Consider the following 21,784-nt stretch of genomic DNA (forward strand, 5'->3'; position numbering starts at 1 on the left):
GGGGTTTTGCATGCATGTTGTGCTATGCCTTTAGCACTCAGCAAGGCAACTGACAGCTCTGCCTCAGCCTTCACTTCCTGCTTGCTGAGAGCTTCAGGGTCATCCAGGGGTGAAAGCGTAGGGCCTTCTCAGGTATTTTTTTTTTTTTTTTTTTTTTTTTTTTTTTGGCGGTATGCGGGCCTCTCACTGTTATGGCCTCTCCCGTTGCGGAGCGCAGGCTACGGACGCGCAGGCTCAGCGGCCATGGCTCACGGGCCCAGCCGCTCCGCGGCATGTGGGATCTTCCCGGACCGGGGCACGAACCCGTGTCTCCTGCATCGGCAGGCGGACTCTCAACCACTACGCCCCCAGGGAAGCCCCTTCTCAGGTATTTCCCCAGCATGCATACAGCCCTGGGCATGCATGTGGCCTTCTAGATTCCCAGGACTGTGTCAGAGCTTTTCAAAACTCCTGTGGACTTCTCATTTTCCAGCTTTTCCATTTAAGCTTTTTGGTTAGCCTGTCGTTTGCCTACCATATCAGGCAGCTGTGAAGGTAAACAGTCGCCTCTGAATATTTTTGACAGTGCCCTCAGGGAAAAAGCCTTTTTCACTGGATGAGCCTCCAGTCACATCATATAAGGACAGCCTTGCAAGTGGAGTTTTCCAAGGAACTATCAGACAAATCAAACAATGACAGTTCTCTGGGGAAAGGAAGCTTTTAAGGAGCTCCAACCCCATTCTCCTCCCTCTAGTGACTGCCAGGCTGCTGGTTTTCACTGTGATCAAAGGCTGTTGGTTTTAAGGTTACCGTGGAGCTAGAGAAAGGGAGCTGGGAAAATAGGGCAATTTAAAATGCCACAAAATTCACTGTTCTTACTAATATTCAGCCATTTTTCTTGAGTAAACACTCCCAGGTTAATACAAACCTTTGGTTATTTACCTGAGTTCTGAAAATTTTGATTCTGGCTTTTTTGTTTGTTTGTTTGCGGTACCCGGGCCTCTCACTGTTGGGGCCTCTCCCGTTGCAGAGCACAGCCTCCAGACGTGCAGGCTCAGCGGCCATGGCTCACGGGCCCAGCCGCTCCGCGGCATGTGGGATCTTCCCGGACCCGGGCACAAACCCGCGTCCCCTGCGTCGGCAGGCGGACTCTCAACCACTGCGCCACCAGGGAAGCCCTGATTCTGGCTTTTTAAGAGAAGTTTTATCATTGCTTTTATGGAGGAATTTTCAGAGGTCTTTACTCCACCGTTTCCACTGACCCAAATGGATTTAGGCAATTTACTACTTATAGCAGTAGTAGCAACCAGAGCAATATTTTATGTCAGTTCCCAGATTCGACAGGGTGATGTAACAAGAGCCAGGTGTTAGCTGCACATGCAGTGGAGGTGCATCACAAAAGAGGAACCTCAAGGTTAGGAGACTCTGATCTGATCTACCAGCTGCCAGAAAACCTGCCTGTCCTTCCCTGTAGAATGAGACATTATCTTCATTAGCCTGGAATGTAGGGGAATCTCTCAAGGGGTGAGAAGAGGGCATTTCTATCTTTATTACCCTAGAATGTCTCTGGGGAGTAGGATGTCTCTATCTTTACAATCTGGAAATGCAAATAAGTTGGCTCCAAAGAGAGCTCCTGACTGTCTGTTTTCAGGGCTGTCTGCTTATACAAAGATACTGGAAAAGACAGTCCAGGAGCAAAGTTTTTATTAATGCCTAAATGGGAAGCATTCGTGGAGAATTGCCTTCCAACACTGCCTATGTTATGTCAGTCTAGCTGTTATTCTTATAAAGTATGTTGTCTTTTCTCTGTTTAACATTTTCTCTTTATCCCTGATGTTCCAAATTTTACCATAATTCTTTTCACTGTAGATTCACTGTTTATACTGTATAGTACTCAGAATGTACTTAAAATTTTTTTTGTTGTGGTAAAATACACGTAACATAAAATGTAGTTGTTGATATACAGAATCATGTCTTAAATTCACAGAAATCCTCAGATGTCACTTCTGAAAATATTGCTCCTCTGACATTGCTTTACTCTATGCTGGAGCCTCTCAAACTATCCTCCACGTTTTTAAGCCGCTCTTGCGTGCATATCTTTTTTGTCTCTCTGTGATGTGTTCTGGGTGAATTCTTTCATACTACCTTTCGGTTCACTAATTTTCTCTTTAACCAGGTCCCTTTCTCCTAATATTTTTGTTTTGAGGACCATATTTTTCAGTTTCAAGAGTTCTAACTTATTCCTGTTTTTCATAATTTTTTATTATTTTAAAGTGAACATTATTCCTTGTATCTTTGAGCAACCTGAAATACTTAAAGTCTTTTTCAGACTGTCCAATGAAATTAATTTCTTCTGGACTGAATTACTGATTGTGTTGGCTGCCTTTCTTAGCATTAGATTTCTTCATGTGTTTAGGAATTTGGGGTTGTAGCTTGGTTTCATTTTTAAATCTCAACCTCTCTCTCTGTTTTTCTCCACACATCCCTGACTAGTACTTTTTTGATGTTTTCATCCAACCCTTCACATCACTAATCTAGAACTAGGTCTTATTATATTATACCATTTTGGAGCTCCTATTCCTCCGTAAAATTAAAGAAACCAGATCTGTTGCACGTCCTGTCATGAGCCAGTGCATCTCTTGGCTCAATTCCTGGTCCTGGGGCTGTCCACTCTCACCCACCTCCCTACTTATAAATGTGTAGCCCTGTGGCAGTTGTTTGTTCTGCAGAATTCTTCCATGAGCTCCAGCCTCAACCCTGGCTTCAGGCAGTGAAGTTGGCTTTGCTCTCCCTTTCCCCACTCCATGAATCACTTTCAGTTCCAGTTACTCTGTGGGAATCCAACTTTGACCTGCGCATGCCTTCTTCCAGACCTGGAGCACAGGATCCTGTGGCTTCTTCCCCACCTACCATCTTGTTTCTCATTCCAGTCCTCTTTCTCAGAGACTTTTATTTTGTTTTTAAGCCCAGGCAATGTTTCGGGTTCTTTCTTTTTATATCATATTTATAGTTCCTTTTGGAGTAGAGAAGGGGCTCCAAGTATGGATTTACCAAACTGTCTTGAGTGGAAGCTTAATGCAAACTTTCTAAGAGTAAAAGATTTATCGAAGCTCTGATAAAGCGAAAACAAGTTTTGGTTTTAAAATCTCATGCAATAAAATTACCCTTCAAAAACCTTTTACCCCAAAATAACAAAAAAAATCGTATCATCAAGTCGTCTGAAAGCTTCTTCACGGAGGTGCTGAACAGTGGCCGAGTTGTTGCTGTGCAGCTTGCTGCCAGGCAAACCACGTTCTAGACTAGGGCACTTTCAGAATGAAATGTCCTGCCTTTCCTGTTCTAATTTATCTTGTTAGACACCTGTTCTCCTCCATGATTGTAGAAAATCTCACCCAGGATTGTCTGTGGCTCTCAGTCACAACTTGACATCCCTGGACCCAGTTTACAAGAGTCCAGCGGCTCACCTGCTGCATGACCCTCCTTCTCTGCAACACGGTCACCTATGTCACGTTCTAGAAGATGAACGGCACCACCACCAAGAGACATGAGCACGCTGTGGGTGAGCCCGGATGTGTGCTGTTTGTGGCACGTCATCCTTTGATTACTCCATTCTCCTTCCTTCCAAAGTTAGAAACAGAATATGTGCCTTCATTTTCCCTCTGCTGCCCTCACATTAGAAAACTCATTTAATTCTGCTCTTAAAGGAGAATAATCATTTATTCTAACATTACACATTTTCCCACAGATCTCTTTTATTAACACATGATCAGGGTCTTTACTGCCACGATAACTTGTTATCCTTAGATAATCATAGTTAAATTGCTAAATAAATACTTAAACCTGGGAGAGGATTGCCTTGGAGGTGATTTTAATTGTTGAGGATGAGGGTTGTACGTCCTGCTTTTCTTTCAGTGGGCCCATTTGCTGTGACCTGGTCTGAACTGCTCATCAGCATCCAAACTGCTGTCATCCTTTTCCCCGTCAGTCTTGGGATTGGACGGCTTTTCCCGTTGATTCAACCACAGGAACCTCTACCTCTCTTTCCTCCCATCCAGGCCTCCTGCCTCTCAGATGTTTCTTTTGAGCCTCTGTCTCTCTCACAGAGATAGTTGAGGTAAGCTTGGTATCAAATTTTACAGGTAAATGTCATGCTCCCTCCCCCATGTAGTGGAAAAGGTCAGTAGAAAGGATCTCCTGCAAGGCTCCTGAGGTCCTGTTAAACTTAATAGTTTTTCTCTAATTCCTGTCCCCCGGGTCATCACTGTGCCTCTGGTTTTTTCCTCTTCATTATGGAGTGATGTGAGCACTGATGTGAGTGCAGGATGTCCTACTCTGGAGGTGTTTTAGTTTTCTATGTTTGATCAAACGGTCTCTTCTTCTTTCATCCTAGATTCTCTCATAAAACTAGTTCTGAAGCTACTGTGAGGTGACTTCTTTCTGAAAAAGGAGAGAAAGTGAAAAACTGAGGTTCTTTACACTAAGCATATGCCCCTCCAAGGAGAGATACAGCCTTCCTACCATCTGTAATTGCTACCGGTCCTGGGTTTAATGTAAAACTAACTTTTCTCATCTTGGTTCTACTTTCAGGAATTAAAGGAAACTGGGATTCCTGCTCAGAAGAAATACGTACCTACTCTGAGTGTGAACAGTCTTCATGGAGTTCTTTCTTACATTAACCAGCTGGTGAAGCTTTTATCCAGCCTCATCTGTTCTTACTTAGAGGGTCAAGGCCGTCACCAGCGGGTAGGACCCTACTGGGCAAATGGTAAAGTTCAGTAAGTTTCCATATCTAATCTTTTATCTGCCTCCCACTCTCTTACTTTCGTATTCATTCTTACCTCTCAGCATAACCAACAGGCATAGTACGACCTTCTGCTTGTTTTAATTTTCTTAAACTTCTAGTATGGAGCTGATAGCTTAGATCCCTCTGATGGCTTCTTAGACAATATATCTGGTCTTACAAAGTAAAGGATTAAGGAAAACCCACAAAAAATGTCCTCTGTCTCAGACCCCCATATTTCATCTACTTTGTCGGGGGCTATTGAAACTTGTCCTTCTTTTTCTTCTATGGAATGATGAGATTATGCGATTTATGGATTCATGAATATACTTTGGGCCTTCTGAGCACTTAGAGTTTACATGTACTGCAGTTCTGATGAAAAAGTGCAATTAACTTTACAAGTTTTTCGATTCTGTATCAAAGTATAGAATTTTACAAGTTGCTGTGAATTCACCAGCGTGCTCAGAGAAGACAATAATTCTGCAGGTGTTGGGTCCAGTCTCCAGTGACTGGGAAAATTTAACCTCATCATCAGTTAATGAGTTGCTAATTTCTACCAGGAATTACTATTTATTGAAATCTTCCACTTGTCCAAGTGTCAACCTGGAATGTACTTTCAGTGGTTCCTGAAAACCACCATCATTTCCACAGTTACCTGCTCAGAGTTCTGCGGAGGCTTCAATCTCACTTAGGCACACTGGGTCCCGCCCAGGCCCATCAGCCTTGTGACTTCCTAGATGCAGTCAGCCAACTGCAAGAACTCCAGGAACTGCTGGAAATGCGTATTCTTCCCACAGAGCAAGGGCCATCCAGGTAATGCATAGCACCAGGCTTTCTTTATCACCTGTAATCTTCCTAAACCTGTCTCTCAGCTGTTGGCTATGAGATTATTCCTTCAACTTCTGTTCCTAAGGGACGCAGCCAGAGCCCAGACGGGAAGCAGCCCATCTCTAAAGGCCGGCTCAGATGGTTGACTTACTTCTGCTGGCTCCTTCTGGTGTCACTAGCCTGGCCTCAGCCTTTTTTGCAGCACTTCATAGCCTGGAACTGAACAAAGACCAAGCCACCAGCTGGGTTATTTCGATATTATCATTGCTTCAGAACATCCTCATCACCAGTAAAGGTACGTGAGAAACAGTGACACCGGCATGGGAGGAAACATTGTAGTTGCAGGAAGCTTGGGAAACCGAGGTCTGTGGGTGTCAATCCAGGGTGTCTAATGATTCTTACAACTTGACAAAAACAAAACAGAAATTGGCAGAGTAAAATTTGTTAGGGGTATGTGTGCAGTAGTCACAGAAAAAACTAAGCAGAACTGATGGACTAGTAGAAGTTTAGCAAAAAAGGATTGATTGGGAAGTTAAGAGGGACAAGTAAAAAACTAAACTACCTTAAAAAAAAAAAGAAAACTTACCTTTTAAAAATCTTCCCTTTCCTGGGCTTCCCTGGTGGCACAGTGGTTAAGAATCCGCCTGCCAATGCAGGGGACACGAGTTTGAGCCCTGGTCCGGGAAGATCCTACATGTCGCGGAGCAACTAAGCTCTCATGCCACAACTACTGAGCCTGCACTCTAGGGCCAACAAGCCACAACTACTGAGCCCGCGCCCTAGAGCCCGAGCTCTGCAACAAGAGAAGCCACTGCAATGAGAAGACCGCACACCGCAACGAAGAGTAGCCCCTGCTCGTGACAACTAGAGAAACCCGCATGCAGCGATGAAGACCCAATGCGGCCAAAAATAAAAATAAAATTAATTAATTAATTAAATGGATAACAAACAAGAACCTACTGTATAGCAAAAAAAAAAAAAAAAATCTCAGTTATCATGGTATATCAACTGTGAGTGATTGCATAAAGTACCAACTGCTTCTAGCCCTTCAGCCCATAATTCACTACATAAATTAACAGGTGCACATCATGATCAGTGATCAATCATGTCACTTCTCAAAGTCTGGGTGATTGGTCACCTGTTATCCTGTTTATGTACAGGCAGCAAATTGTGTAGTTGTGTTATTTGTCTCCCAGTCATAAACTCTGTGACCTTTACCATGAAATGGATAGTTGAAAGAGGACCTTGGCCAACAGAGATGAAAATGCAGCAAATTAACAAAATAACACTGAAAGTGAAATTTGAATAGAATGTAAATGGAGTTATACAAGAAGCCGCTGACCATGGGAAGATGGCCTGTGTTCAAGAAACTGTAGATACGCAGCCAGGTGAGTCAAACTTACCAACATAAATGTACAAATTGGTTATGAAGAAAAGGATGATGGTGTCCCAAAGGAAGTAACACTGGCAAAAAACTAACATTAAAGTGACTCTCGGAGATATTTCACAGCCTTGAAAGCATAAAGGATAAGATGCTGGAAGCCAATGCAAACTTAGAACAGTATGACAATTCACCAAAGGCACAGACAAAATGCTCTCCCCGTATCCTAAGTTATACAAGAGGAAGGCCAGCACTGTTCAAATTATTCTTGATAAATTTTCTACAAAGAAGTAACTTTAATTCTCAACGTTTCTAATGTTTTAAATTACATATTAGTTTTACTACTTCTAAATTCTTCCTTGTACCTTTATAACGAACAATAAGAGATTTTAATATTTTGACACAAATCTTTAAATGTCACAGAATGATCATAATTTTTCCCCACTGATGATTAAGATCACTTTGCACAGTTTCAGCTCGCTAGGTCATTTGTATGATCCCACACTACCATGTAAAGTGAGAATTACCTTTAATTAGGTGTGAAATGTCATGTCTGTTATTTTCAAGTGCTTCAGAAAAAGAAGCAAAACAAATACGGTGAAAAGTTAACTTTTGTATCTTCCAACTTTTATGTATGTTTTTAAAATTTAATAATAAAATGTCAGATAAAAATAACTCAATAGGGACTTCCCTGGTGGTCCAGTGGTTAAGATTCCACACTCCCAATGCAGGGGGCCTGGGTTCGATCCCTGGTCCAGGAACTAGATCCCACATGCTGCAACTAAGAGTTCACATGCCGCAGCTACGAAGCCCACATGCTGCAATTAAATATCCCGTGTGCCACAACTAAGACCCGGTGCAGCCAAACAAATGAATAAACAAAATAAATATTTAAAGAAATAGTAACTCAGTGGATCATATACTCAAAGGTAAAATTACAAATCTTTTAGAAGGAAACATAGGTGAAAATCTTCGAAACCTTAGGCTAGGCAAAGAGTTCTTATATACGTACATTACCAAAAGCACAATCCAGGAAAGAAAAAATAGGTAAATTGGACTTCATCAAAATTAAACATTTTGCTCTATGAAAGACACCTTTTTTATTGAAATGTAGTTGATTTACAATGTTGTGTTAGTTTCTGGTGTACAGCAAATGATTGAGTTATAAGTATTTGTATTCTTTTTCATATTCTTTTCCATTGTGGTTTATTAGGGAATACTGAATATCCCTGTGCTATACAGTAGGACCTTATTGTTTATTTTTTATATAGTAGTTTGTATCTACTAATCCCAAAGTCCTAATTTATCCCTTCCCCACCTCCTTTCCTGTTTGGTAACCATAAATTTGTTTTCTCTCTGAGTCTGTTTACATTTTGCAGATAAGTTCATTTGTATTATTTTTTAGTTTCCACATATAAGTGATATAATGGTATTTGTCTTTCTCTTTCTTACTTACTTCACTTAGTATCATAATCTCTACGTCCTTCCATGTTGCTGCAAATGGCATTGTTTCGTTCGTTTTTATGGCTAAGTAGCATTCCATCATATATATGTACCACATCTTCTTTATCCATTCATCTTTTGATGGACATTTAGGTTGTTTCCATGTCTTGGCTGTTGTAAATAGTGACACCCCTATGACATAGGGGTGCATGTATCTTTTCAAATTACAGTTTTGTCCGGATATATGCTTAGGAGTGGGATTGCTGGATCATATGGCAACTCTATTTTTAGTTTTTTGAGGAACCTCCACACTGTTTTCCATAGTGGCTGCACCAATTTACATTCCCACCAACAGTGTAGGAGGGTTCCCTTTTCTCCACACCCTCTAGAGCATTTGTTATTTGTAGACTTTTTAATGATGGCCATTCTGAGCGGTATGAGGTGATACCTCACTGTAGTTTTGATTTGCATTTCTCTAATAATTAACAGTGATGAGCATCTTTTCATGTGCCTGTTGGCCATCTGTATGTCTTTTTGGAGAAATGTCTATTAAGGTCTTCTGCCCAGTTTTTGATTGTGTTGTTTGTTTTTTTGTTATTGAGTTGTATGAGCTGCTTGTGTATTTTGGAAATTAAGCCCTTGTCAGTTGTATCATTTGCAAATATTTTCTCCCAATCCGTAGATTGTCTTTTCATTTGATTTATGGTTTCCTTTGCTGTGCAAAAGCGTATAAGTTTAAGTCCCATTTGTTTTTTGGGTTTTTTTGCTTTTATTTCTGTTTCCTTGGGAGAGTGACCTAAGAAAACATTGGTATGATTGATGTCAGAGAATGTTTTGTCTATGTTCTCTTCTAGGAGTTTTATGGTGTCATGTTTTATTTTTAAGTCTTTAAGCCATTTTGAGCTGATTTTTGTGTGAGGGTGTGTTCTAACTCACTGATTTACATGCTACAGTCCAACTTTCCCAGCACCACTTGCTGAAGAGACTGTCTTTTCTCCATTGGATATTCTTGCCACCTTTGTGAGAGATTAATCGACCATAGGTGTGTGGGTTTATTTCTGGGCTCTCTATTCTGTTCTATTAAGCCATATGTCTGTTTTTGTGCCAATACCATGCTGTTGTGATAACTGTAGCTTTGCAGTATTGTCTGAAGTAGAATGACTAAAATATCGATAATACTAAATGCTGGTGAGGACGCAGAGTAACTGGGAACTCTCATTCATTGGTGGTAGAAATGAAAATATGGTATAGCCACTTTGGAAAGCAGTTTACCAGTTTCATACAGAGTTATACAGTTACCATATAACTTAGTAATTGCACTCCCAGGTGTTTACCCAAAAGAAATAAAAACCGGGACTTCCCTGGTGGTCCAGTGGTAAAGAATCTGCCTTCTAATGCAGGGGACGTGGGTTCAGTCCTTGGTCAGGGAACTAAGATTCCCACATGCCGCAGGGCAGCTAAGCCCATGTGCCACAACTACTGAGCTTGTGCGCCTCAATGAGAGAGCCTGCGTGCTGCAAATTACAGAGTTCATGCGCCCTGTAGCCTGCGCGCCACAACTAGAGAAGAGAAAACCCTCACGCCACAACTAGAGAGAAGCCCACATGCCTCAGCAAAGACCCGACACAGCCAAAAATAAATAAGTAAATAAGTAGAAATAAAAACTTATGTTCACACAGAATTGTGTGAATATTTGTAGCAGCTTTATTCATAATTGCCAAGGATGGGACTTCCCTGGCAGTCCAGTGGTTAAGACTCTGCGCTTCCACTGCAGCGGGCACGGGTTTGATCCCTGGTCAGGGAACTAAGATCCCACATGCCACATGGTGTGGCCAATAATAATAATTATAATAATTGCCAAGGATGGAACCAACCCAAATGCCCATCAGCTAGTGAATGGATAAGCTGTGGTACATCCATACAGTAGACTGCTCAGCAATGAAAAAGAACAAACTACTGGTACGTGTAGTGACATGGAAGAATCTCAGATGTATTATTGCAAGTGAAAGAAGCCAGTTCCAAAAGCATACTTTATGATTCCATTTATATGACATTCTGCAAAAAGCAAAAACTACATGGATGAAGAATCTATCAGTGGTTCCCAGAGATGGAGGCAGTAAAAAGGGCTGATCACAAAGGGGCAGCATCAGGGAATTTTTGGGGGTGGTGAAACTGTAAGGTATCTTGATTATAGTGGTGGATACTCTATGTATTTGTCAACACATAGAATTATACACCAAAAAGAGTGTGTTTTTTTAATGTGTGTAAATACATTTTTTAAAGCTAAAAAACCTTTGTTATTACAATGGCTAAAAACTGTAAAAAGTTCCTCTTCATTGGTCAAATAACTTAGAACAGTAAGATTCAATTTTGCTTTTAAAAATGGCAAAGGAAAACAAATAATACACAGTGATACCAGGGAAAATGGGCACTTAATGCTGGTTGAGGAAAATCTGGCAGTATACAGTAAAAGCCTTCAAATTCTGCATCTCTTTGATGAGTAAGTTTCATTTCTAAGGATCTATTCTGAGAAAATTCAGAGTGGTTTATAATAATAAAATGGCAACAATTTAAATGTTCAAAAATAGGATATTGCTTAATATAAGACAGCCATATCTGTGTAACGGGATACCGAGCAGCCATTTAAAATGTTATAGAAAATATAAGGATGTGGAAAACTGGTCCAGATATATTAAGACAAAAATGATTAATGGATGTATTCCAAATTTTTTAAGTTTCTTAAAAATCTCTATTTTTGAAAATTTTTATAATAAGTGTATATAAGTTTTTAAAAGTTGGAAAGTATAAAAAGAGGAACAGGAGATGGAAACCAACGTGTTAGCTTAGCTATCGGTATTGCTAAAGTGCAGTTTGGTTGAACTCATGGCCAAGTGTACTTTTTAGTAATTTCCCCTCAAATGTAATGCTTGGGACAATCCACTAGAGGGCGACTTTAGGTGTGCAGAGCAGACACACCTGGAATTGCCACATCACAATAGGGGTGTGTGGCAACGGGCCAGAAATACTACTCTTGTCCCTTGTTCTCTGAGGACTGGAGCACTTTCCTCCCCTCCAAGGACATTTAAGGAGCGGGGCATACTTGTTTCCCCTAACAGAGGTTTAAGGTCTTACTCAATTCTAAGATTCCATGCCTGCTTCAGCAAAACTGGCACTTTCAAAAATGTAGCTGCTTCAGTCTAGCACATCAAAGTTGTTCCAAAAACAGGTGTCAGTGAACACCTTATACAGATCATCACAAATCATTTAATAGTTTAAACTTTCCTAGCCAAGCAGATTAAGGACTACAGCAAAAATACAAAGATTAACATGATATCAACCACATCCTCATGGTTATGCAAAAATAATTATGAATTTACTTAACTCTCAGTTTTCCATCAAAATAAAGGGCCAAGTCACTGAAATGTATTAATCATACCCACCTTCACCTTTACCTAATGGCGCCACCTTCCTGGTTCCTGTAATACCTGCTCGTTAAGTTTCTCCTCTGACTTTCCTGTCCAGGTGATCTTCCTCACATTGTTTCCCTCACTGCTGCTGAACAGGGTGCTGTGCTTCACGAAGAGAAGGAACATCAGACCAAGAGGATCTTGGCAGTCTTGGGTAATTCAAGTAGTTCTAACTAATACCTAATTTTGCAAATAGCAAATTGTATCAGAACAGTGGGCTCCTAGCCACCTCACTGGCTCAGAGGAATCTATCCATTCAGGATCTTGTCTCTGACCAGCTGTTGCACCTTCTTCCCAGCCCAAGACTAACCAGTGCGTCACCAACACTCTTTGTGATCCATCCCTCCCTAGATCTCTCAATGCTTCTACTCTTCCCTGTATTCTAGATTCCTTCCTAGTGTTTCTAGCTTTGAGCCCCAAGTGCTGTTTCCAACTGCTCACCCTCTGTATCTGAATGCCTGCAGGTATCTCAAATTAAACATGCCCCAAGCAGAATTATTTGCCTGCTCCGCAAATTCACTTCTTTACTGTTTTCTCATTTCAGTTAATAGCATCACCATTCTCTAAAAACATAAGAATAATCCTAAATCCCACCCACCATTCAGTCACCAAACCTGAGGGAGTCTACCCTCTAAATAACTGACTAGAGCCACTCATATTACATGGATGAAACTCACAAACACAAAGATGGCTGAAAAGCAAACTGCAGAAAAATTAACACATTTTTTAAACATCTTTATTGGAGTATAATTGCTTTACAATGGTGTGTTGGTTTCTGCTTTATAACAAAGTGAATCAGTTATACATATATCCCCATATCCCCTCCTCTTGCATCTCCCTCCCACCCTCCCTATCCCACCCCTCTAGGTGGTCACAAAGCACCGAGCTGATCTCCCTGTGCTATGCGGCTGCTTCCCACTAGCTATGTATTTTACATTTGGTACTGTATATATGTCAATGCTACTCTCTCTTTGTCTCAGCTTACCCTTCCCCCTCCCCGTGTCCTCAAGTCCATTCTCTACATCTGCGTCTTCATTCCCATCCTGCCCCTAGGTTCTTCAGAACATTTGTGTTTTGTTGTTGTTGTTTTTTCTTTTTGTGGTACGCGGGCTTCCCACTGCTGTGGCCTCTCCCGTTGCGGAGCACAGGCTCCGGACGCGCAGGCTCAGTGGCCATGGCTCACGGGCCCAGCCGCTCCGCGGCATGTGGGATCTTCCCAGACAGGGGCACGAACCCGTGTTCCCTGCATCGGCAGGCGGACTCTCAACCACTGCGCCACCGGGGAAGCCCGACCATTTGTTTTTTTTAAACACACCATTTTAATCATGCAAAACAATGCATGTCTTGCTTAGAGACATATATTTTAATGAAGAAATGCATAGGATGATACACTCCAAAATTTAGGAGAGGATTAGCTCTCTGAAGGAAAGAAGGGATACTATCACAGAGGTACACAGCGGATTTTATCTTGGCAATCACTTATTTCTTAAACTGAGTGGTGGGCACGCTGCTAAGGGGTTGGTATCTTATTCCTTATGAGATTAAAAAGTTAGTAATCTGACTTCAAACTGCCTTCCTAGCCCTCATTTCATCTCTCCGTCTCTTGAATTGCTGTTCCCTCTACTAAAATGACTTTTTTCTTGTCCTTATCCTTGTCCATCTAGAGAATTCTTTCTGACTCAACATTCAAAACAGATGTCATATGTCACTGCCTCTGGGCCACCTTCTCTGAATTCCTCAGGGATATTTTTCCTTTCAGTGATCCCTCAGCATTTGCTTCTTACAGGCTGACAAGTTTTAGGTCATATTCTAACTCCATTTCTCTCTCCGTCTTGATTTACGTGTCTCTATATTCTTCTGCTTACAGTGTGGTCTGGAGACCAGCAGCGCTGGCATCTCCTGGAACTGTCAGATATCTTAGGCCTCACCCCAGAAACTGCATTTTAACAAAATTCCAGGTGATCCCCTGGCACATTAAACTTTGAGAACCACCACTCTGGAACAGTGCTCCCATCGGGTGGTCCACTGACTAAAACTGTGTTTCTAGTCCAAGATAAGTACAGAAGTTGAGAATAAGCATTTAGAAACTTTTAGAGCAGTTGGGCAGACTAATTTTAGGCCTATTGAATCTAATTTTCAAAATGGTGCTTGTATTTTGTAGGCCTCTGTTCTATGTCATTTTCCTAGTAATTCATTTTTACTGTATTTTTACAAAAGTATCAGTCCCTGATGGATTGGAAATTTTTTTTTAAGTCTTTCATGATAGTTTGGGAAGGGCTGCTTAGATAGCTTTATTCTCTATTTCAACATTTAACAGGAGATACTCATAGAAGATGCTCAACAAATGTTGATGAATAACTACTTAATGAAATATACCCTTTTTTGGCCTATATTTGAATTTTTGACAGCAAGATGTCCTTCATCATTACCCGGTTCAAGAGATGAAAACAACCCCATCTACGTAGCCCCAGCTATGAATGGTCCAGTTAAGCGCCCAGAAAGAACCTTGAAAGAGAAGAAATTCTTCAAGTTGACAGGAGATATTTTGGGTATGGAGAAAAAATGGTAACCTGTTGATACAGCAGCCCATTTCCCAGCAAGGAAAGGGGGAATGAGAATTAAATGGAAAATATAGAAGGGTGGAAAACTATTTTAAAATATTCACCTCGAAAAATTCTGGATTCCCTTAAGCAAGGCTGTAAGGTGAATGGAAGGACTCCTGAACTTGGAATCTTGAGATCTAATTGTGTGTTTCAATAAGTCACTTTCTCTACCTGCAGAATGTAATAATGAAACTTGATCTACATCGCATGGTGGAGGGAAAATGAATATGCTTTGAAAAACAGATGTCCTGGGAATTCCCTGGTGGTCCAGTGGTTAGGCAGGGGCACGGGTTCCCCGCTTCCACGGCAGGGGGGACGGGTTCGATCCCTGATGGGGGAACTAAGATCCCACATGTCACTCAGCATGGCCAAAAAAAAAAAAAAAAAAATTGCTGTCCTGTAAGTGCAAGGTAACTGGTTCAACACATCTAGTGTTTGGGTTATTGGACTCTCTGGACCAAAGAAGACAAATTCTGTTTTTATCATGCCTTCCCTTCTTGTGAACACAGACAATCTATAGATAACTGGGGAGGGGAAGGGGAGGAGATGAAAGGAGTGGTCTGGGAGGACATTTAGACCTAAGAACTAAAATATAACACTTGTGTGAGATTTTATGTATCTTATTTTTAAGTAAAATTTCTGATCAGTGGCAGAATAATTCTGGGAAGGATATATGTAGATATCTATATAGATATTGCTAAGAGCTAAATGCTTTTGCTTATCTGTTTACAATTATTAGGTTGAACCATATCAAATTGCCAACTTTTGACTGTTTTTGACCTGTAAAAGTCGGTCAGCTTAGGAAAAAAAATGAAAAACATAGAGGATTTCTAAGCTAACTACTCACCTGTGATTTTCGCTTCTAAGAAAACTAGTACAAATACTCTTCCTTATCCTGTTGATGACTGCAGTCTACTCAGCACACAACTCCAACAGATTTTACCTCCGTCAAGCTATCCACAAGAGCTTTCCTTACCGCTTCTCAGAGATCAAACTTCTTAAGCATTCCTACCCCTGGGCCAGTAGCACCGTCCTTCCTAACCTGTACAGGGATTACAGAGGTAAGAACACAGTCCTGGGGCCCAGCCCTGCAAATGTGGGGTGCAGTTGGTTTTCCAAACACCCCTGCAGTAACCCATTAGAACACTGGAGAAAGGTCCGCTGGCTTTTTCAAAATGACTGCACCTCTGTGGGCACCCAAAGGTCCACTCCCAGGGCCCCATCTAAGCAGGTTCAGGTTTATGTCTGTTCACCCAAGGCTGATCAGGCCCATGAAGGCTGATTGCCACTGATGAGTTTCACAAGAGGCTGATAAACAAAATTGAGACTTTATTCACTAACAACATGAAAAGTAACTGGAGTGATCCCTGGGACTGGTTGCCTCCTTGTGAAGGAGGGAACCACATGTAGCTGAGAAGTTCTATAAGCACAGAACCACGAAAGCAGTGTAACCAGAAAGATCTCCACACCAGATATTTTGATATATTGCCTGACGTGCAGTCATTCCCAAGTCTGTGTAACTTTTCTTGGTTATCCAGTTCAGTTCCACGAATATGTAGTGAACACCTAGTATGCTGGGAACTGTCCTAGGAGCTAATAAAATGGTGGACATTATATGGTTTGTACCCTCAAAGAACCTCACCATCAAAAGGAGTTAGTATGGGGACTTCCCTGGTGGCACAGTTGTTGAGAATCCGCCTGCCAATGCAGGGGACACAGGTTCAAGCCCTGGTCCGGGAAGATCCCACATGCCGCGGAGCAACTAAGCCCATGCGCCACAACTACTGAGCCTGTGCTCTAGAGCCTGCGAGCCACAACTACTGAGCCCACGTGCCACAACTACTGAAGCCTGTGCGCCTAGAGCCTGTGCTTCACAACAAGAGAAGCCACTGCAATAAGAAGCCCATGCACCGCTATGAAGAGTAGCCTCCGCTCACCATAGCTAAAGAAAGCCCACGCGCAGCAACGAAGACCCAAACGCAGTCAAAAAAAAAAAAGAAAAAAAGAGGAGTTAGTATGAATGCTTGTTTTTTTTTAGATAATTTTTTATTTTTTTCATTTGGCTGCATCGGGTCTTAGTTGCAGCACGCAGAATCTTTTCATTGCAGTGCACGGGCTCTTCATTGCGAAGCGCAGGCTTCTCTCTAGGTGTGGCGCATGGGCTCCAGAGCACGTGGGCTCAGTAGTTGCGTCCACAGGCTCTCTAGTTGTGGCATGCGGGCTCAGTAGTTGCCACGCTCGGGCTTAGTTGCCCCACGGCATGTGGGATCTTTGTTCCCTGACCAGGGATTGAACCCACATCCCTTGCATTGGAAGGTGGATTCTTAACCACTCACCCACCAGGGAAGTCCCAGTATGAATGCTTCTTGTTCAGTATCTTTCACCAGTTACTAACACCTTGCCATATTATAGCTTTATATCTTATTAAGCTGTATTCTGGAAATTGTTACATTCATTAATCTCAGGATTGGTGGCTTTCTGTTGGGATTTGGAACATCTCCTAGGTTCCTGAAAAAAATCGGAATGATATGTTCATCTCAGCAAACATGTATAGTCCTTTTTTTAAAATTAATTTTTATTGGAGTATAGTTGATTTACAATGTTGTGTTTCTGCTGTACAGCAAAGTGAATCAGTTATACATATATCTACTCTTTTTTAGAATCTATTCCCATAAAGGTCATTACAGAGTATTGAGTTCCCCGTGCTATATAGCAGGTTCTTATTAGTTATCTATTTTATATATAATAGTGTGTATATACAATCCCAATCTTCCAATTTATCCTTCCCCCACTTTCCCCCTTGGTAAGCATAAGTTTGTTTTCTACATCTGTATAATCTTTTCTTAAACATGTACTTGTTGCATTTAAGAGTTTTAACAGATGGCAACTTCTGTACATTGCGTGTTGATTCTTTCTAGTTGAGTTTTAAACGGTGACAGTTCTAGGTTGAGGGCATATTCTGTTTGCAGTCAGTAACTGTCTATACTGACTTTAATAAAAAGTGAATCAGACCCTGGGTGGCTAAGGCTAGTGCCATCACAATAGGCATGTTCTCCTCTTAGACTCCTTTGCTTTACAGTATAGTGTTGTGGTCCAAAGGCGCAGACTCAGAAGGCTGCCCAGACTGCCCAGGTTCACATCCTTGCTCTCCACTTACCAGCAGTGTGTTCTTGGGTAAATTACTCAACCTCCAGTGCCTCAGTTTCCCCATCTGTACAATGGGGATAATCTTAGGACCTACCCTGTAAGACAGATGTGAAGATTAAAACCTTAGTAGATCTAAGTGCTTAGAACAGTGTCGGGCACATACTGTTCAGTCGATGGGTGTTAGCTATTGTTATTAACTGGGGCAGTTGGAGCTCTGGTTGTACTAGAACCACAGAGTTTACATGAGTTACCTGGACATACTAAGGAAGAGCAACAGCAATCTGTAGATGTAGATAATGAAATAGAATTAAGTAGATATGGGGTAAACAGCAGTAAAAATTCTAACTAACATTTTTTAACTCTTCAACTGCTAAAAAATTTTCGCTTTCAGAATTGAGGTAGCCCAGTCCCATTAGTCCACTTGTTTTCAGGAATATTGAAGCCCAAGCCATTCATGGCAGATAATCTGTATCCTGTAAATAAATCTGTATCCTATAAAAGCAGAACTTTCCTAAATAGCCTAGTCCAATGTTGAAACACATTTAGGGAAGAATTTTTTTTGTAGGATTTAATTAAAATTCCTCTTGCAGCAATTTAAACTTTATCTCTTTTGACTTTCTTCTGAGGTGAAAAAACACTAATCACAATTCTACAATTGCACAGTTTTTAAGAAATATAAAGTAAGGCCATCTTTGAAGTTTTAAGAAATATAAAGTAAGGCCATCTTTGAAGGTTAAGTCACCCTTTACCTTTCTCTTTTATCTTCTGCAGGACCCTAGGTCCTTTAATAACCTACTGCAAACCTCTCCCTGCCAATTTTGTAACATAATCTTTTTCTTTCATGTTAAAACATTTTCCATAATTAAAACATAAATATGTAGAAAATCCATATGTACCGTGATGTATATTGTGCAACTCTCCTTTATCCCCTGATCCCCCTTCTCTCTTTCCCAGAGGCAACTACATTCCCAATTGATTATACAGACATACCTCACTTTACTGCATTTCACTTTACTGCACTTCGCAGATACTGCATGTTTTCTTCAACAAATTGAAGATGTGGCAGCCCTGTGTCAAGCAAATTCATTGGCGCCACTTCTCCAACAGCATTTGCTCACTTCGTGTCTCTGTGTCGCATTTTGGTAACTCTCGAAATATTTCAAACTTTTTCATTATTATATTTGTTAGGGTGACTTGTGATCAGTGATCTTGGATGTTACTATTGCTAAAAGAAGGCTCAGGTGATGATTAGCATTTTTTAGCAAAGTATTTTTAATTTAGGTGTATGTACATTGTTTAGACATAATGGTATTATACACTTAATAGACTATAATACAGTGTAAACATAACTTTTTTTTTTTTGGCCACACCGCACGGCCTGTACAATCTTACCCAACCAGGGATTGAACCCGGGCCCCAGCAGTGAAAGCGCCGAGTCCTAACCACTGGATAGCCAAGGAATTCCCTAAACATAACTTTTATATGCACTGGGAAACCAAAAAATTCATGACTTGCTTTATTGCAGTGGTCTAGAACCGAACCCACAGTATCTCCAAGGTATACTTGTAAGTTCTTTGAGAGGTAATCTATACATTTGCAAATACATTTGATGATAAATAGCAGCATACTATAAACATTGTCATGCCTTTTTGCCTTTTCCCCTCAATTTGCCTGGAGATTGTTCCATCAGCATATATAAAGCTGTCCCTTTTTATGTTTTACTCATTTACTATATAGTATGCCATTGCGTGATGTACCATAAGTTTTATGACCAGTTCCCTTTTAATAGACATTTAGATTGTTTCCACTCTTATACTGTTAACAATACTACCATTTATACCCTTTTACATATGTAATTTCACTCATGTGCAAATATATCTGTGAGATAAGTACCTTGAAAAGACTTGCTAAAAATGTATATCCATTTTTCATTTAGAAAGATATTGCCAAATTGTTCTCCTCAATTGTACCAATTAACGTTCCCACGAGCAATGTATTAGATCTGCCCACATCGCCAACAGTTCAGTGAACATTGGTGTTTTCATACAATACAGGTAACTCTGAAATATACAAAAGGTTTGCAACTGCACTCATGAGAAAATGCAAGTTTAAACTAAGGAACCATTTTTCACCTCTCATATGGACAAAACTTGCCTCTGCTCTTGCCCGTCTTCATTCCATCTTCCCCATATTATTTTTTTTTTTTACAACATAAATGTGTTTTGTCCCTGTTCAAAACCTCCCAATGGATTTCATCATACTTAAAAGCCCAAACCCTTTCTAAAGTTTACTCTAGGGCCTTCCCTGTCCAGAGCTGTAGCTACATCTGTTACTTCTCCTACCCTCATTCTGACCCTCATTCACTCTAATTCAGCCACACAAGCTTCTGTGCTCTCCTTAAACACGATGCACACGCTCTTGCCTTGGAACTTGCTGTTGCCCTGACTGACGTTTGCATTGGGAGCTCCAAACTTTATTAGGGTCTTTCTCATAAGCCACCTCCTCTGAGAAACCTCTAATCATCCTGTAAATAAATAGCACTGCTCCCTCCTCACAGAACACTCTCTATCCCCTCTTCCTACTCAGATTTTTTAATTAATTTTTTATTTATTCATTCTTTTTGGCTGCGTTGGGTCTTTGTTGCTGTGCGTGGGCTTTCCCTAGTTGCGGTGAGTGGGGGCAACTCTTCTTCGTTGTGGTGCGCGGGCTTCTCACTGCGGTGGCTTCTCTTGTTGCCAGAGCACGGGCTCTAGGCGCGCAGGCTTCAGTAGTTGTAGCACGCGGGCTTAGTTGCTCCGTGGCTCAGTTTTCTTCATAGCACAACTATTACCTGAATATTGTTTGGTTATTGCCTGTCTCCCACCCTCCTCAAATGTGAATGCTCTGTGGACAGGGACTCTTGTCCACTGCTGTGTTCCCAGCACCTAGAAGAGGACCTGGTGTATGTGAGCACTCAATACATACTGATCGAAAGAATGAATCAATGTCATTCTATAATTTTTGCCCATTTTTCATTGGGCTGCTTGGTTTTGTTTGCTTGTTTTGATAAATGGGAGCTTTTTACGTATTAAGAGCTCGTTCAGTTGTAGAGATTTAGATATTTATACAGAAACAAAATAAGGATTTATAAAAATTAATTTAGGGAATTGGTAGCTTATGATGTTCTATCTGGGAGTGTGGTATGCTTTTTCTATTCTCATCTGCATTTGTATCCCTCAGTAATATTAAATTCTCTTCATATAATTCTTGCACATCTCTTGTTAGGCTTATCTTTTGTGGTCTATTGTGAATGAGATTTTATTTCACTATAGTTTCTAAGTAAATATTGTTTGAATATATGAAGGCTATTGATTTTATTATATTTAGTACCCAGCCAGCTTGCTGAATTTTTTTGTTAAGTAATAGTTTTTAGGTTCTCTTTTCTCCCCAGCTTTATTGAGGTACAATGGAGAAATTAAAATTGTATATATTTAAGGTACAATGTGATGTTTCGATATATGAATACATTGTGAAATGTTTACCACAATCAAACTAATTAACATATCCATCACCTCACACGGTTACATGTTTTGTTTTTAGTGTGATAAGAACTCTTATTCTCTAAGCAAATTTCAAGTATACAATATATTACTATTAACTATAAACTATAATAATGCTATATATTAGATCTCCAGGACTTATTTTTTTTTTTTTATTTATTTTTTTTTTTAATGCGTTACGCGGGCCTCTCACTGTTGTGGCCTCTCCCGTTGCGGAGGACAGGCTCCGGACGCGCAGGCTCAGCGGCCATGGCTCACGGGCCCAGCCGCTCCGCGGCATGTGGGATCCTCCCAGACCGGGGCACGAACCCGTGTCCCCTGCATCGGCAGGCGGTCCAGGACTTATTGATTTTAAAACTAAAAGTTTGTATACTCTGACTGACATCCACCCATCCCCCTCCCCACCCCAGCCCCTGGTAACGACCATTCTACCCTCTGGTTCTGTAAGTTCGACTTTTAAAAATTGCACTTATAAGAGATCATACATGTTTCTTTGTTAGGCTTATTTCATATCTTCACTTTCGTGAATAATCCTGCTATGAACATGGGAGTGCAGATGGCTCTTCAAGATGCTGATTTCATTTCCTTTCAATATATAGCCAGTAGTAGGATTACTG

The 21,784-nt window shown here is 40.9% G+C and overlaps 1 protein-coding gene across 1 annotated transcript in view; it reads left to right on the top strand.

Annotated features, from left to right (window-relative positions):
* The window catches only part of PKD1L3 (polycystin 1 like 3, transient receptor potential channel interacting), a 56,159-nt gene that overhangs the window by 27,722 nt on the left and 6,653 nt on the right, over positions 1-21,784 (top strand). The window contains 15 exon segments of the mRNA XM_032614824.1: positions 3,336-3,538; positions 3,892-4,087; positions 4,435-4,446; positions 4,576-4,611; positions 4,613-4,646; positions 4,648-4,744; positions 5,380-5,605; positions 5,681-5,751; positions 5,754-5,882; positions 9,454-9,506; positions 11,975-12,032; positions 14,287-14,427; positions 15,357-15,542; positions 18,020-18,026; positions 18,686-18,770. Coding sequence (XP_032470715.1) covers positions 3,336-3,538; positions 3,892-4,087; positions 4,435-4,446; positions 4,576-4,611; positions 4,613-4,646; positions 4,648-4,744; positions 5,380-5,605; positions 5,681-5,751; positions 5,754-5,882; positions 9,454-9,506; positions 11,975-12,032; positions 14,287-14,427; positions 15,357-15,542; positions 18,020-18,026; positions 18,686-18,770 — 1,534 coding nt within the window.

The sequence above is a fragment of the Phocoena sinus genome, chromosome 19, assembly GCF_008692025.1.
Source record: "Phocoena sinus isolate mPhoSin1 chromosome 19, mPhoSin1.pri, whole genome shotgun sequence".
In the NCBI taxonomy this organism is placed as follows: domain Eukaryota; kingdom Metazoa; phylum Chordata; class Mammalia; order Artiodactyla; family Phocoenidae; genus Phocoena; species Phocoena sinus.